The 17,849-nt window shown below is 47.2% G+C and overlaps 1 protein-coding gene across 1 annotated transcript in view; it reads left to right on the forward strand.

The window, feature by feature from the left end:
* LOC146193755 (uncharacterized) overlaps nucleotides 1-17,849 on the forward strand; it is an 81,137-nt gene that overhangs the window by 21,728 nt on the left and 41,560 nt on the right. Inside the window, exons 3-4 of the mRNA XM_084602820.1 lie at nucleotides 6,585-6,659; nucleotides 8,705-8,743. Of these exons, the coding sequence (XP_084458946.1) occupies nucleotides 6,585-6,659; nucleotides 8,705-8,743 (114 nt within the window). The remainder of the gene's footprint in view (nucleotides 1-6,584; nucleotides 6,660-8,704; nucleotides 8,744-17,849) is intronic.

Below are 17,849 nucleotides of genomic sequence, written 5' to 3' on the forward strand. Positions count from 1 at the left end.
CTTGTGTTGGCTGGCCAACTTGCGTGACCCATGCGGCCGCCTGGCGCGATGGAGCCTTCGCCTACAGGAGTTTGACTTTACTATAGTCTACAAGTCCGGACATAAACATGAAGATGCTGACGCGCTCTCTCGTGCGCCCGTCGAGCTCGCTTCACCACATACGGGTGACTCTGGCAGTTTTCTCGGAGCTGTTGATGCTTCAGATATGTCTCATCAGCAGCGTGCTGATCCAGAGTTACGAGCCCTGATCGATTATTTAGAAGGTCAGCCAGCCACAATACCTAAGTGCTTTTCTCGGAGCCTCTCAACTTTCTGCCTGAGAAGTGGTGTACACTATAAGCACAGCTCTAGATCCGATTCGAGAACCTACCTCCTCGTGGTACCCGCAGCTCTGCGAGAGGAAATCCTTTCCGCGTGCCACGATGAACCAACTTCTGGTCACTTGGGCTATACTCGCGCACTTGCTAGAATACGAAAAACATTCTACTGGCCTAACCTTGCAACTGTCGTTAAGCGCTATGTTAAGAGCTGTCGGCAATGTCAGCGTCGGAAGGTTCCGCAATCAAAGCCTGCAGGCCTTCTCGTGCCCATAATACCACCACGCGCACCGTTTGATCAAGTCGGCATGGACCTTCTCGGTCCTTTCCCTCGATCCTCAGGGGGCAACCGCTGGATAATCATCGCCACAGACTACCTGACTCGATATGCCGAGACCAAAGCGTTACCTAGTGGTACAGCATCGGAGGTTGCCCATTTCTTTGTACACCAGATCATGCTGCGGCACGGTGCTCCGACCTGTATTATTACTGACAGAGGGACTGCCTTTACTTCACAAATGATGCCGAAGTTTTTCATCTCAGCGGTACGGCGCATCGAAAAGCTACTGCTTACCATCCGCAGACCAATGGGCTGACTGAAAGGCTTAATAAGACCATTGCGGACATGCTGGCGATGTATGTCGACGCCCAGCACAAGACTTGGGATGCTATCCTACCATATGTGACATTCGCGTACAATACGGCGGTCCAAGAGACGACACGCTTCACGCCATTTCGCCTAGTTTACGGCAGAGAGGTTCGGACGATGCTGGACGCAATGCTCCCTTGCGAAACAGATACCGAGCTTTCTACTGACGCCGAACACTTTGCCCAACATGCTGAGCAAGCACGCCAACTAGCACGTGTCCACATCGCCCAGCAACAGGACAAGGATTCACGCCGGTACAACCTCCGCCACAAACAAGCTTCCTACAACACCGGGGACCAGGTGTGGGTGTGGACTCCTGTTCGACGCCGTGGCCTATCAGAAAAGCTGATTTGCCGTTACTTCGGACCATATAAAGTCTTGCGGCGCCTCAGCGACGTTAACTATGAGGTCCTCCCAGATGGCCCAGAGCAGAGAGGCCGTCGGCTACCTCGTCCAGAGACAGTTCATGTCCTACGCATGAAGCCGTATTTTACGCGGTAACTGAAAGACGGCATCTGCAAACTTTTTTTTTTGTTTGCTTTTGTTCACCTGTGTGCACGTGTGCCGTGTGCGTCACGCTTAAGGAGGGAGGAATGCCAGGGGGCGCTCGCAGCGAAAGACGTTGAAGTGGCGCTCGGAGAAAAAGGACGAAGTGAATTGGCTCCGGACTAGAAGAACGTACCTAAAGCTTGGACCTTATAATTCCACCTGCACCGGCTCTGATAGCCTAGCCCTAGTCGCCAATATCGTGACAATATGTTATCGTGCTAGAAAATCCTTAATTACCTAGTCAGTGCAGGCTTGTCGGTGATTCGTCGTAGAAAGGGGAAGCGCAAAAAAGAAATGGAGGCACAAGAGAAGGCACATAGATGACAGGACAACCGCTTGTCCTGCGTTCTTCTCTTGTGTCCCCGTTTCTTTTACGTTGCCCTATTCTGCGGTACACTTAGTTTTACCGGTGTAGGCTTTGCCACATATCGAGCAAATGTGATGGCTCTCGTTCGTATGGTGGGTGCATTCAACCTTGCGTTTCCTTTACGGCAGCTGTTTCTTCCTGTGAGCGTTACTTCAACTATATGTTCCTCTAAATCTTTTTACCTTTAATTCCTGTGCTATTATTTATGTTGCGAGGTGGCTATGAACTTTGTACTATTAGCGACATAAGGAATGCACACCAAAAAATGCTATGCGGTTGGCACCCTTCACCCCGTCGGAAGTTGTGGAGAGAATAGGAAGAAAAATTGAATTGCGGTTTTGAAGTTTCATTGAACTAATCTTACAAATGTGCATTTCTTTCCTTCAGTGCTATGCAAACTATGCTGTTCCATTTTCGCAAAACTCTTTTTGGCTTTAATCCCTGTGGTATTCTGTGTTGCGAGGTGGCACATGCATGAATGCGAGGTGGTCACAAACCATTCCACACCTTTTTGTTTCCTTCTAGGAAGTCTGTTATTGTGCGTTTATAATGCTTTGTAAGATCTTATTAAACAATATAATCAGTAATATCTCTTACCTCGTTTCTTGTAGCTTGGACTTCTTTCTGGACAGGGTGTCTGGCATTATAGCGTCAGCAAATTCGTAATTTTCTCTCTTTCGTGTTTCGTAGTAATTGAAACCATTCAGCATGAAACGCTTCGTGGATACTGTTTTCAACTGAGAACATGCCTTTGTCCCTGCGGTATGCAAAGCCAAGAGGTGTTGGCAGGCTTAAATATTTACGCTGGAAGTTATATATGCATACAGCAGATGCCGAAAGAGGTGCCGTTTAAGGATGTGTACGTATACCTCTTCAAAGTGGTTGAGGTAAATATATGTCCGTCTCAAAATAACGTTAAAACCACGCTCAACTATTGTGACAGGACAAGAAACGTCTTGAGTGTATTAAGGACGGTTTGATTACCCTTTAGGGGGGTACCAAAAGAACGCAAGCGGCTACCAAATTGGAGAACGTTGCATGCCCCCCAGCGCTCTATTAGCAGAGGCGCAGCAAAGAGCGAAAGCGTGGTAGAACATCTGGCTGACCTATCTGGATTTAGTGACGCTAGCCTTATCGGCAGCTTGAGGGAAACCATGCTGCTGTGGTGATTCGATGGTGCTTTATGCTAGGACACGAAAACCGCCACTTTCAATCTGCGTGACCACCGTGGTTCACGCGGCGATCGGCGGCGAATTCGTTGTACAGTAGTGGTGTCGGGAGTCTCGGGAGTCTTTACTTTACTGGCACCACAAATTGATTATGTATTGTAAAACGTTTCTAGGTCGACTGAGTGAATGCGGCACAATGTGGTGGCATTCGTGATGGAGCAGAAAGCGCCATACCCCCAAGCAGCGCAGCGGGGTTTACGGAGCTTCTCCCAAACGCACACCCCTAGAAAAGCCGAGGGCCAGGCCGGGGGACGCTTGTACCCATTTTTACCGGTGGGTGTCCGGCGGGGGGTTTCGAAATATCGTCATCATCAGCCTGATTATACCCACTGCAGGGCGAAGGCCTCTCCCATATTTCTCCACTTAACCCGGTTCTGTGCTAGCTGCATCCACTTGACCCCTGCGAACTTCTTAATCTCATCCGCCCACCTAACTTTCTGCCGCCCCCTGCTACGCTTTCCTTCCCTTGGAATCCAGTTTGTTACCCTCAGCGACCATCGGTTATCCTCTCTTCGCACTACATGTCCTGCCCATGTCCATTTCTTCTTCTTAATTTCCACTAGAATATCGGTAACTTGAGTTATTTCTCTGACCCACTCTGCACGCTTTCTATCTCTTAATGTTACCCCTACCATTTTTCGTTCCATAGCCCTCTGGGTTGTCCTCAACTTAAGTAGAACTCTCTTGGTTAGCCTCCACGTTTCAGCCCCATAGGTGAGTACAGGCAAGATGCAACTGTTGCATACTTTCCTCTTGAGCGATACCGGTAAGCTGCTAGTCATAATCTGCGAGTGCTTGCCAAATGAGCTCCATCTCAATCTTATTCTTCTTGTTATTTCCTTTTCATGGTCCGGATCTGCGGTTACTACCTGCCCTAAATAGACCTATTCGCCTACTACTTCTAGTAATTCGCTACCTAATGTAAACTGCTGTTCCTTCCCGAGGCTGTTGAACATTTCCTTAGTCTTCTGAATATTGATTTTCAAGCCTACCTTTCTACTTTTCCTGTCTAGGTCATCAATCATTATTTGCAGCTGATCCCCCGAGTTGCTTAGCAAGGCAATGTCATCAGCAAATCGCAGATTACTGAGGTATTCTCCATCTACCCTTATCCCTAACTGCTCCCATTCCAAGTCTCTGAATACCTCCTCTAAACAAGCTGTGAATAGTACTGGGGAGATTGTGTCTTCTTGCCTAACACCTTTCTTTATGGGAATTTTGTTGCTTTCTTTATGCAGAACTATGGTTGCTGTGCAGCCACTATATATATCTTCCAGCACTTTCACGTACGGCTCGTCTACCCCTTGATTTCGCAATGCCTGCATCACCGCCGAGGTTTCAACTGAGTCAAATGCTTTTTCGTAATCAATGAATGCTATGTATAGGGGCTGGTTATATTCCGAGCATTTTTCTATCACCTGATTGATGGTATGGATATGATCGATAGTAGAGTACTACTTCCGAAACCCTGCTTGATCCTTTGCTTGATTGCAGTCTAAGGTTGTCCTGATTCTATTAGCGATTACCTTAGTAAATACCTTATACGTAACAGAAAGTAAGCTGATTGGTCTGTAATTTTTAAGGTCCTTAGAGTCTCCTCTCTTGTGAATGAGGATAATGTTTGCATTCTTCCATGGTTCCGGTACCGTCGATGACACCAGGCACTGCGTATACAGGGTGGCCAGTTTTTCTAGCACGATATCCCCCCCCCCCCCCCCCGTCCTTCAGCAAATCTGTGGTTATCTGATCCACTCCAGCTGATTTCCCCCTTTTCATAGTTTCTAGTGCTTTCTTGATCTCGTCTTTCGTCACTGGTGGAACGTCTGACTGTTTTTCCCTACCGCGAATCTCATTACGGTCCTGACTACTTTGGCTACTGTAGAGATCTGTATAGAACTCCTCGGCTACTTTGACTATCTTGTCCATATTAGTGATGACGTTGCCCGCCTTGTCCCTTATCGCATGCATCTGGTTTTTGGCTATGCCCAATTTCTTCTTTACCGCTTTAAGGCTTCCCCCGTTCTTTAAAGCATGCTCAATTTTCTCCATGTTATACTTCCTTATATCGGCCACCTTGCGCTTATTGATTAGCTTTGATATCTCGGCATATTCGATCTGGTCTGTTGGATAGGAAGCTTTCATACTCTGGCGTTTCTTAATCAAATCTTTCGTCTCCTTAGACAGCTTACCGGTATCCTCTGTAACTATCCTACCGCCTACTTCTACCGCGCACTCAGTAATGATATCTCTGAAGTTATTGTTCCTTGCCTCTAGGGTAATGTCGCCATCCTCAGTTAGAGCTGAATACCTATTCTGTAGCGAGATCCTGAACTCTACTGCCCTCCCCCTCACCGCTAATTAGTTGATGGGTTTCTTTCTTACTAATCTATTGCGTTCCTTCTTCAGATTTAGGCTAATTCGGGACCTCACCATCCTGTGGTCACTACATCGCACTTTCCCGATTACCTCTACATCCTGCACAATGGCGGGGGTTGAACCCATTATGAAGTCGATTTCATTTTTAGTCTCTCCGTTAGGACTTTTCCATGTCCATTTCCGGTTCTTCCGTTTGCTGAAGAAGGTATTCATGATTCGTAAGTTATTGCGCTCTGCAAATTCAACTAGTAACTCCCCCCTGCTATTCCTAGAACCAATGCCATAGTCACCTACTGCCTTGTCCCCTGCCTGTTTTTTCCCTACCTTGGCATTGAAGTCGCCCATTAGTACAATATACTGCGTCTTTACTTTTCGCATTGCCGATTCTACATCTTCATAGAAGCTTTCAACTGCCTGGTCATCATAACTACATGTAGGTTAGAGATATATTTTACATATATTTGTCAATCGGATACACCTGGTTTTAATTCGCGCTCATTTTCACATATCCACAGAAGAGTTTATGTATCATTGTCTTGAAGAATGCGCTGTCCCGTTGCTGATAGGAACAACGCCATCCGACTTGTTGGGATGAACAGTGAGTCCCTACTGAAGTCTTTGTAACAATTTTTACCGCTACTCTCGCCTAAGAACACAACCAGATCTCTTCATTACAGAATGTTTTCATTCTTCTGGTATTAATAAATACCAGAAGAACAGCGAGAAATGCAATAAACCTTCAGTTTATAGTCAGCGCTGTGCCTGTGTGTTGTATACTCTTTCTCTGTCCAGTTTTAGCGCGCTGTTTCTGCTGATCTCTTCGCGTTTCAGAACGTTTGGAAGAAGATATTCGGAATTAGAGGGAGATTAATGGTGAAATGAAAGCGTGCCTCATTTCTGTGACAAGAGCAGCCAACATAAGAATAATCTTTTTTCTGTAACTACACACAGCTTTGATGAATGCTTTTGTATTCTTGAGCAGGTATCCAAATATAAACAGAAGTTCGGCTTTTACTGACAAATACTGTTAACCACTTGGATTAACTCCACGTTATTGTTTGGAGCATGCTCAGTAACTCATGGTTTTTAATTTTCAGCTCGACATTATCGCCGGAGTCCTCATTCTTGCTCAAGTGGGAGTTGCGTCGGCTGGCTTTACCTTGATGATATGGGTGAGTCAGAGGAGTACTGTTTCTTGTAAAGCATGTACGCCAACAATTTTATCGCTTGCGTCCGCGCATACAAAGATGTCCTAACTTTTTTTTTAATGGTGGCTCTAATTATGCACTTCCTGTTTTGAGCATGTGTATGTATATACGAATTTTAGTGTTGAGAGGTGTTCTAAGAATCGATTCTGCGGACGCCAAAACGCAGAAAAATATATTTTAACGCAAAAATGGTGTTCCGTAATACCGAGTGTAAGATGAAGCACTATAAGGAGTCAAAGCTATTTTAATTTTGAGTGTGTGTTTCTCAGGTGCTTTTTGATGCACCCCTCTCTAACGAAGTGAACTGTAACACCGGCAAACATCCTGCCGGGAGGAAGAATTGTTAGCAGTAGATATTTCTCCTGTTGTCAGGAGTTTCCAAGTGACTGATGCTTACCACGTGACACACACTTCGTTTATTTATTTTCATTTCTCTCCAGTTAGCGTGCCGTTGTGCATCTCTTTAAGTATCCAATGAATAAATAGCTACTCCAGTTTAGGGCTGACAATACTCCTGTCCATAATTCAGTCCTGTCAGCGCGTGCTCTTGGCCGTTATTTGAGCGCCAGCGAACTTGATTCGCGCTTGTAAAGCAAGCTGCTGTGTATGTATATATATTTCATATGCCTTCTCCCACATCGTCACCCATCATGACCTTCTTTCTTCTCTCCTTCCCATTCCCCAGTGCAGAGTAGCAGGCCAGATTTGAATTATTCGGGCCAACCTCTCAGCCTTTTCCTTTCAATAAATCCATCTATCTATCTGTCCATAATACGTAATTGTTCATGATATAAAATAATAATAAAAAAAGATTTTGGGTGGGCTGTGAGTTTTATTTTACTTTGTATTAGTTTGCTATGGTTCTCCCATAAAATGATTACATATTTATTTACAATGCGAAAATAAACAGAAATATCCCTCCTCTTTCCTCGTCCTCACATACTGTTGGGTTCTTTCAATTTAATATTCTAACGAGTCCCTCATTTTTCCTAGTATATGTGGGATAAGAAATATAAAAGTTACGGAATTAATGACCAGCACAATACATGTAAGATAACAAGTATCCGCAAGGGGATCCTGCAGACAAGGCCATTAACGCTATTGCCTCATACTTATAAAGTAGGAGCTTAAATGCCCCCCCCCCCCCCCCCTTGATTTTTGGCGCCACGTACCTACATGGACTATAATTTGCTTGCACGCTAAGTCAAAGCCACATGTTGGTTGCGTCAGCTAATCGGGCTACGTGCAAATTACCTATAGGGTAAGAAAGTATGCAGGAACTTCAGAATCCACTTTCACACAGCGGGAAGTAAGCACCTGTATTGCGTTCAGGCTATACATTTCACCTGACGTATCGTCTGATATTCAACCTTTAACTATATAGTCTGGCATGCAGTGAATGGGTATTATCTGTGCGCATGTTCTTCCTCTGCATAAAGGGGTAATTAAAAGTTAGTTTATGCCCTCCTTCAGGCAGCACGCACGCAAAGCCTTGAGATGAAATAGGGGCGGATGTTTCAAATATTTCTTCGTTGCGAAAGGTAAAGAAAATGATCAAATAAGGTGCTTGCGCTCGAAAGAGAAGAACCAGCGAGGAACACACATAAAATTCACTTGCGTATACATATGTTCAGTTTCTATTTGTTTTCATTCGAGTGCGTGTTTTTCAAGAATACACTCGCTGGTCCAGACAAAAGTGACGTCGACAACTGAATGAAAAGTAATGGTTGTACGGTAGAATATCACATATGGTTATATGCATTATTTGCTACAAAGGTGTCATCTGCACTGCAGTTTTCACTCTAAGCGAACAGCCACATCGCGTTCTTTTCGCTTATAGAAAATGTGTACTGAGAAGTGCCATGATGTCTATACCCAAGTGGAAGCTGAAGCATGCGTACAAAGCTGCACGTTTAAAAACACTGACATCTGTTCAAAAATGTGATAGAACTTTTTTTTCGTGTGGTGCAGTACCAACTCAAATGATGAACTCTTGCGAAATCTTTCAGGTCCAAAACGACATTCCACCAGGACGGACCAACTGCAAGGTAAGTTCCTCATATAGTACGGTTTTAGTCTTATAAGGAGTCCCTTCCCGCATTGTACAAGGAAAAAAAACCTATGAAAACAGGTTTGGCGAATGGACGTATTTCCCTCCCCAAAGTACTCTGCAAACCACAGCTACATCGGTTTCTTCGTGACGACACAAAGCAGTGGTGCAGACCAGGTGCTCACTGTTGGCACCGAATGCAAGCATCACAACTTCTACACGTTAGCACGATAGATACAGGCAACGCTTATTTTAAGGCGATATCCTTAAAGACCCCGCTATGCAGAAATGAAGCGTTGTGACAAAAAGAAAGCACGGTAATTATTAGCAGGTGACATACCGGGGAACTGATTCGTCGATGAGTTGTGTCGTCACAAGACCGCATGCCCATGGTAAGCGCTACTAACTCGGGCTTCTCATTTGAGATTCGAGGGAAGGATGGGGAGTGGCAATTTCCAGGAATATTGGGCTATAGGTAAAGACGCTACTCCCAGCTTACGCAGGCACGTCCGCTCACCTTTGTTTAAGCGGAGCTTCATAGGTGCGTGTGTCAGATGGTCTTTCAAAGTATGTGATAGCTTGCGGCTGCATGGTAATGAATGTGTGCGAAACAAGGGAGGCACAATTTAAGAGTTTAGTAATTAAGAGAGTGACAAAGTTTGTGTAAACGAGCGATGACCAATGGACACGTCTTCAGAGCTACCATCTGGGTGGCTGATTCAGCGCGGTGCCGAGAAGCTTGCTTCATAAGACAAAGCACCGGGCTCCACTTCCGCCAACAGCAATTCACCATGCAAGCATTCCTGTACAACGACTGACCACCCAGTTTTTTCGACTTCGGGATCAGCATGCTATAAAGCGACCATTAATGCACTAACAAATAAGTATCTTACAGAGATACCGAATAGGACACCTGGGTGCATGTCTTTCAACCAGAGGTTTCCGTGGCTTAATGGCCAGGAAGAAGTCAAATATCATTGCTGTGTGCTCTCGAGTTTGGTCGCTGTAGAGTCTTTCAAAAACAGGCGAAGTCTCAGTTCAGGCCCACGTTTATCTTGTAGATGATTCTGACCTACAACGCTGTATTGTGTGAGCGAAGGCGTTGACTAGGACCAGACTTCGTCTTTCAGCGTGAGCACTGCTGTCTCATCATGCAATCCAAGCTCGTCGCGTGGGAGAGAGGCGCTCTTGCATCGTCATTCTGCAAGGCAAAATTACTCCCCCAGATCGCCTATTAGGTATATTATGACTGCATCCTGCTACCCTCGACCATATAAACCGAGTGTTGTCTATTGCTACAGCTGTTCCCGACTTGACCATATGCATCGGTCCTCCCCTTTTACAACAGCAGATGAAGCTATGCCAGAAGAAACAGTATGTTGCCGGTGCGGACTATGTAAGGCTAATGACCATGAGATCACCTCTCGAACTTGCCCAACAAAACAAACTCAAAAGGTCCATCGTGGAATACAGAGGCAATGGTCTCAACATCTGTAATCGGTGACAACCTGACATATGTGCTTTTTCCAGGACGTACAATCACTACAGGTTATCACGATGGGCATCAGTGCAATTCTAAAGCACTCTAGCACTCTCCACGAAGGTCGGAGAGCTCTAATCCCGTCTTCGAATGAATAAGCTCCAGGTATGGGTCCTGCTACTGTAGGAAACCAACGGTTGCCAGCCATTCCAGGTTGCAGTGGATACGTGTCTCCTTCAATGAACGACATACGAGCATGCGGATATCCCTCCGGGAATGGCGGCGGTGTGTGTTGATACATGGTTTCATCAGGTCTGACGTGCTCTGGGAAACTGGTGTACCCCATATTAGGTGGTAGTTGCAGTGGCAGCCAAATTTAGTAGGCAGCTGTTGTGGTTGTGTGTCTGTTAAATCTGACGGCGGCTCTCCCTCCCGCATAAAACTGGGATGGTTATTGAATTTCCGACCATACCCGTGATGTACTGTTTCAGTTGGTGATGACTTCAATGCTATTCACCTGCACTGGTGATACTTAACTTCAAGTACTTGTGGCAGGCGAGTGCGGGATGCCTTTGCAGATGCGTTGTTTGTTCTGAATCATCCCGATACACCAGCGAGGGCTGTGCTTCATACTCGAAGCGGAAGATACGCTCCGGATCTTACTTGGTGGTCAGGACCCGACACCCCCTCGTGCCACTTGGAGAAGGGCTTCTAGGGGAGTGACCATCACCCTATCGTTATCAGCCTCTATCCGTCACAGGCTCGACAATTACGCCGCAAGTGTTCGCAGGTACATAGGGATAATTTCCGTACCATTCTTCAAAGTCACTCTGTGGAGTCGACACCATTGCTTCTAGACAGCGTAAAAAGCGCGCTAAATGTGGCTACAACCATCACCTCGGTGGCACCGCATGTAGCTCAGCTCAACTTGTGGGCTGCTAGTCGACGAGCGGAATCTGCTGCAAATAGACACCCAACTCCTGCGCACGTATGCACAAGACTGAGTTGCATTACTGCTAAGGTTCCCCACGCGTTATCCCCCACAAAGGCAATGGAGTCTGTGGTGCAAGAACTTCTCCACACTCATCGAACACTTATCTCTGGCGAACTCTCCATGCCACGGAGCACGGTTGCCGTCACCCTGATGCAGCGGTCCACAACATGCTTTGCAGTAAACTTGCCTCTGGGTTATTTCGCAAGACAAACAGCTCGCAAGCCTTTTCTCAAGTACAATATGTTGCCTGCACCATTGACACAAACTCACTGGGTGATCATGCCAGCCCATGTCAATAAGCTGCGATCCGCTACCGACACTGAGGGAATCTCGAGGAAATTCTCCTTGCCTGAATTACTGCTTGCAGTTATAGACGATGCCAACCGAAATACAGCAACGGTGCGGACTCCATTACGTACGACGTTCACAAGAACCTTAAGGTGATACACTTCAACTCCTAGGCATCATAAACAAGGTGTGGCTATACGGTGATGGTCCAGAGAGCTGGAAATCTGCTGTCGTCATCCCTGTTCCAAAGCCGGGGAAAAGGCCAACAGACCTTAACCTTCGGCTTATATCCGTAACATATATCCGGCCGCTTTTTGCTGCGCGCGAAAAGCAAGGTGCTCACGTGCTGTGTGATCTCAGTGTACAATAAAGAACCCCATGTGGTCGAAATTTCCGGAATCCTCCACTACGGAGTCTCTCATAGCCTGATTCGCTTTGGGACGTTAAACCCCACAAACGAAACCAAACCAAACTCCTCCTGTAGGTCTTCTGCAACCGGTAAAGCCACCATCGGCGCCTTTTGAAAAGTTGGTATCTACTTGCTTGGCCTATTTCCCAAGTCTTCAGAAGAACGCCGCTGGATTATAGCCTGTCTAATATGCTTTGTTGGGCGAGTTGGTAAACATTCGTTGTTAATAAAAACAGCGCAAACAGGAAGACATAGTACAAGCTAAAAGGAAGCTACATGACAAGCGCTGACTCTCAACTCAGCCCTATAGCCTTTAATCCAAGGCCCATACATAAAAAAAGTGACGAAAACGAAGCTATCGCGTGAAACACCCCTGGGTTCATCTGCTAATCAAAAAGTCACTCAGAAAAAGAAACCTCTTTGCTTGAAAAGAGCAAGAGAAGTCTTGCTGACGCATTTGATGTCCCATGAAATAAAATGTGCTTCTACCACCTCTCTCGTCCACTTTGCGTCGATATAAAATTCTAACCTGGTCTCATAGGGGAGTACGTTTCTTCTTTATTGTCTGACAAGAATGTCAATGGGAGACCAGAAAAATTTGTCCTTGCCATTTTCCAAGTTGTTTCGGGGTTTCTGTAGCCTCTTGTTCCTACACTGCACTGCCTGTTCTATATAACAGGCTCCACAAGTGAGTGGAAACCTGTGCACAACACCAGTCCTGCAGCTGAGAAACGGCTCTCCATGTTCAACACCACATTCCTGCTTCCTAGATTCTCGTTCTCTTTGAATAGCAGGACAGATCCTCTTTATTTTGAGCGGAGCGGTCAATCCAACATCTACACAATACATTTTGCCAACATTCTTGATGTCATGTGAAATCCTATGCACATATGGTACCACAGCAACTTCTCATCTCTTCTCATTCATGTTGGACAGGGATGTCTGCGTGGTCGTTCTTTATAGGCTCTTCTGTAGGCGAGAACAGGCCTCATTAATAACGGAATCCCAATAACTGGCCTTTGAAATTTTTGTTGTGTAGTGGTGAAAAAATTTTTTATTTCAAGGGACATCAAATGTGCCAGCAAGACTTCTCTTGCTCTTTCAAGCAAAGAAGTGTCGTGTTAGCCCAGGCAGGGGGAACACGACACGACGCCGGAACGCTGCCAGAGAAAGCAGTCCAGACACCGAGCTCCCAAGCGACGAAATGAACCCACGTTTATTCTCGCACTCCGCTTTTATACACTTGCGCCACACTTGCGCCACAGATACACTAGCGCCACTATCGCAGTCGCAGCTGCCAGCCAAGCCAAGCCAAACCAAAACAGATGATAACAGCACATCCCCCTTTTCAAGCACTATTAACTTTACATGCATACACTTCAAAATAACATTGGAACACACCCAAGAAAACACGACAGAACACAGTCACTCCAGCATCAGTCGTCCACGCCCAGCCTTATGGGTTTGCGAACAACTCTTCCAAATCTGGTCGTAGTTACAATTCTAGCTTGAGAATTGCCACCGTCAGTCTCCGTCTGAGTTAGAGGCACCAAAGCTTCCGGAGCTTCGTCAAATTGGTTGTCTACTCCAGTTACCAATCCGGCCCTGCTGGGCTGTTCCTGACTATCCGGAAATTCGTAGTTCCCGCTATCTACCCGGTCTTTTGGGAGACGGTTAAGCATTCTCCTGTTTCGACGAACTTCAACCCCGTTTTCCGTTTGAACACGGTATGAACGCGGCTGTGGTGCTGCTCCGAGCACTGTACCTTTAGTACGGAGATCAGTCACCCACACCACATCACCTGCTTCCAGCTTTGGGAGATTTTTAGACCGGTGACGTCGGTCGAAGTGGCGGCTTTGCTCCTTTCTGACTTTACGGTCCTTGGCTGCCGCTTCTTGCAGACAGCATTGTCCCGGATTGCGGTGCGAAGGCAGCATTGGGATTCTCGTCCTAAGCCTTCTACCCATCAGTATCTCCGCGGGGCTGACGTTCAGAACACCAGGTGTGGCCTTATAAGCCAGCAAGGCTAAGTAAGGGTCGTCCGATTTTAGAATGAGATTCTTAACCGTCTTTACCATACGTTCGACTTCCCCGTTTCCCTGGGGGTGCCTCGGACTCGAGGTGACATGACGGAAGCCATACAGTTTTGCAAATTTCTCGAACTCGACACTGACAAATTGGGGACCATTGTCGGTCACCACACACTCGGGAATGCCATGTCTCGCAAAAATGCTTTTCATTCGGCTTATCACGGTAGCAGACTTTGTTGACGGAAGAATGGCAATCTCTGGGTATCGCGAAAGATAGTCTACTACGACAAGATATTGCCGTCCCTGAATTTGAAACAGATCGACCCCTACTCTCTCCCAAGGAAAAGAGAGCGTTGGCGATGCAATCATCGGTTCGATCTGTTCTGGCGCATGCCTCGCGCAAACGCTGCACTGTTTCACGAATGACGCTATCTCAGTGCTAAGTCCCGGCCACCAGACAGAACCTTTAGCCACACTGCGGCATCGCGAGATGCCTTGGTGACCGTCATGCAGTTTGCTTAGCGCTTCCTTGCGAAGGGTCTGAGGAATGATAAGCCTCATACCTTTGAGCAGAAACCCGTTCACCAAAGTAATGCATGCACTTTCCTGCCAGTATGGCAGAAGATAACAGGGAACATTTTGTTTCCTGGGCCACCCTTTTTGCACACTGTGCGCAAGCTTCGACACACTTCGTCTTTTGCTTGACCTTCTTTTACTCTTTTCAAGAAATCGTCGCCTGTTTCTAAACCCAGTAAACAAGCTTTCAAGTAAGCGGTTACCTCTGAGACAGGTAAACAGCTTTCCACTTTCGTACGAGCTAACGGCGAACGTGAAAGAGTATCAGCAGTGGTTAGCGATTTGCCTGGTACATATAATACAGAAAAACTGTATCGCGTCAGGCGCAGACGAAAACGTTGAATTCTTGGGGGGCATAGCGTCGATTGCCATGTGACAGTTTCAAAAACAACTTCCAGACCACGTATATACTCCTCAAACCTTTCCGCTGCCCACGTCAACGCCAGCGCCTCCTTTTCGATCTGGGAGTACCGTTGCTCGGTTTTGGTGAGCGAACGAGAAGCGAATGCAACTGGTCTACGTTGCCCGTCTTTTTGCTTTTGAAACAAAACTGCTCCCAGACCAAAAGACGATGCGTCAGCTGAAAGAGTGGTTTGTAGCGAAACGTCGTACAAAGCCATGCATTGCGCTGAACAAATGAGCTCTTTGAGTTCTTGGAACGCTTTTTCCTGATTGCTGTTCCAGACCCAGTCCCTATCCTTGTGCAAAAGAACACGCATGGGAGCAGTCACGTGGGCTAAATGTGGCAGGAAGAGGCCCAAATGATTCGCCATGCCCAAAATGCTTCTAAGCTCAGTAACGTTTCTGGGTGCTCTCAAATCTTTTATAGCACTGACCTTCGATGGATCAGGATGAATACCTTCCTCATTCAAAATGTGACCCAAAAACGCACTTGCCTAACCCCGAACAAGCATTTCTCTTTGTTTAATGTCACATTTGCCCTTTCTAGGCGTGTGATCACGTTACTTAAACGCTCATCGTATTGAGCTTTGCTTCCGCCAAACACTAGGACATCGTCCATGAAATTAACGACCCCCGGCAGGCCACCTAGTATCTCAGACATTCTCTTTTGGAAGTATTCCGGAGCGGAGGTAATTCCAAAGGGTAGTCGCGTGAAACAGTATCTACCGAAGGGTGTTAAGAACGGGTTAGCTCTTCCGAGTCTTTACTGAGTCGCACCTGGTGGAAGCCTGAGTTGGCATCGAGCTTTGAAAACCATTTCGCTCCCGACAGTGACCCTAGAGCTTGATCCACAGTTGGTAACGTAAATCGCTCTCGAACTACGCATTTGTTCAATTTAGTGAGGTCTACGCAAACTCTCAGGTCTCCTGAGGGCTTCACTACCGGAACTATTCCGGCGCACCATTCGGTGGGCCCATCCACTTTCCTGATTATGCCTAAACGCTCCATTTTATCTATTTCGCGCTTCAGGGATTCCCTCAGGGGAATTGGTACCCTGCGTGGAGCGCTTATGGCATGCGGGATAGCGCCAGCTTGTAGCCTGATGGTGTACTGCCCTGGCATCGTACCTAGACCGCGGAACATTTCTGGAAAACGCGTCTCGTACTGCAGGCTTCCCGACTCGACCGCGTCCGCAAATTTCACGATACCTAAGACCTCAAGTGCAGGTAATCCTAGAAGGACGTCGCGTAACGGACTGACAGCGTAGCATGTTTGAACACAGTTTTCTCTTTCCATGCGATCTCTGCTACGAATTTGCCTAGTACGTTAAGCTTACTGCCTCCTGCACCTAGCAAGATTTCATCGGTTTTTACCAGTCGGGACGGTAATCCCGGAAACGTTGCTGGTAATACTGACACTTCAGCACCTGAGTCAACCTTTGCAAAAATGGGCACAGAATTAATGCGCACCTGAACAAATCGCGCTTTTCTGCATGCATCTATTGATCCCACGAAAGTCTCTCCAGTTTCCTGGTTGACCGCTGAGACGCGTAACTCTCCAGTTTCCTGGTTGACCGCTGAGACGCGTACCTTTCGTTGAGCGGAAGCCGTTGCTTTCTTCAAGCAGGCCTTTGCGAAATGTCCCTTCTTGCCACAGTGAAGACACTTGGCAGCTCTGGCTGGGCACATTGTCCTGGGGTGGGCGTCGCCACTGCAGAAAGGACACCGCACCTCCGGCGTTCGTTGCCCATGCTACCGCACCTCCGGCGTTCGTTGCCCATGCAGACGTCCCTTGTGCCTCTGTTGAACCACCGCGTCCACATTGGAGTCCTGGTCACGAATTTCCGATGACTGATGGCTGTGCTGTCCTCGTAGAGTACTTTGCTGCTGTTGGACGCTTTCCTTTAAGCGAGCCTTCGACAGCGCCGAAGCCAGCGTGAGCTGAGAATCCATTTGCAAAGCTTCCGAGAGCTTTGCGTCGCGGAGCCCGACAACCAGTCTGTCTCGGATCATTCGTTCTTTTAGTTCACCGTAGTCGCAACGTTCCGACAAGCCGTGTAGCGCAGTGACGAACTGGTCTACCGACTCTCCTGGCATTTGTACGCGTCTGTGAAAACAGGCGCTTTCGTACACGATGTTCCTCTCTTCTACGAAGTGCCCGTCGAACTTTTTCTTTACGGTTTCATAGTTCTTGGCGTCTTCGTCAGATAGTGAAAACGTCTTGAATATGTCACGAGCTTGCCTCCCCATTGTGTACAACAGCGTTCGTACCTGAGCCTCCCCGGAGCATTCGTTGAGTCCCGTTGCATATCGGAAGTCGTCGAAATGTTCGATCCACGTCGGCCACTCTGACGTGCGGTCAAAGTCCAGCGGTGGCGGTTGCTACAGTCCATGCAGCCGTATTGAAGGCGTCTTCGACATCGTGGATGGAAGGTGCCTGGCTCAGTGCGAAGATTCTTGACCATCTGACATCATGTCGTAGACGGCCACTTCTGACACCATGTCGTGTTAGCCCAGGCAGGGGGGAGCGCCGTTGCACCCGCGCCGGAACGCTGCCAGAGAAAGCAGTCCAGACACCGAGCTCCCAAGCGACGAAATGAACCCCCGCTTATTCTCGCACTCCGCTTTTATACACTTGCGCCACACTTGCGCCACAGATACACTAGCGCCACTATCGCAGTCGCAGCTGCCAGCCAAGCCAAGCCAAACCAAAACAGATGATAACAGCACAAGAAGTTTCTTTTCTGAGGGACGTTTTGATCAGCAGATGAACCCAAGGATGTTTCACGCTAAAGGGCTTCGTTTTCGTCATTTCTTTTTATCTGGACCTTAGATTAAGGGCTGAGGCTGTGTTGTCAATCAGCGATTGCCCTGTAGCTTACTTTTATTTTGTCCTGTGTCTGCCTGTTCGCGCTGCTTTTATTAA

This window comes from Amblyomma maculatum, chromosome 4, assembly GCF_055883805.1.
Source record: "Amblyomma maculatum isolate TAMU_Amacu chromosome 4, ASM5588380v1, whole genome shotgun sequence".
Taxonomy (NCBI): Eukaryota; Metazoa; Arthropoda; class Arachnida; order Ixodida; family Ixodidae; genus Amblyomma; species Amblyomma maculatum.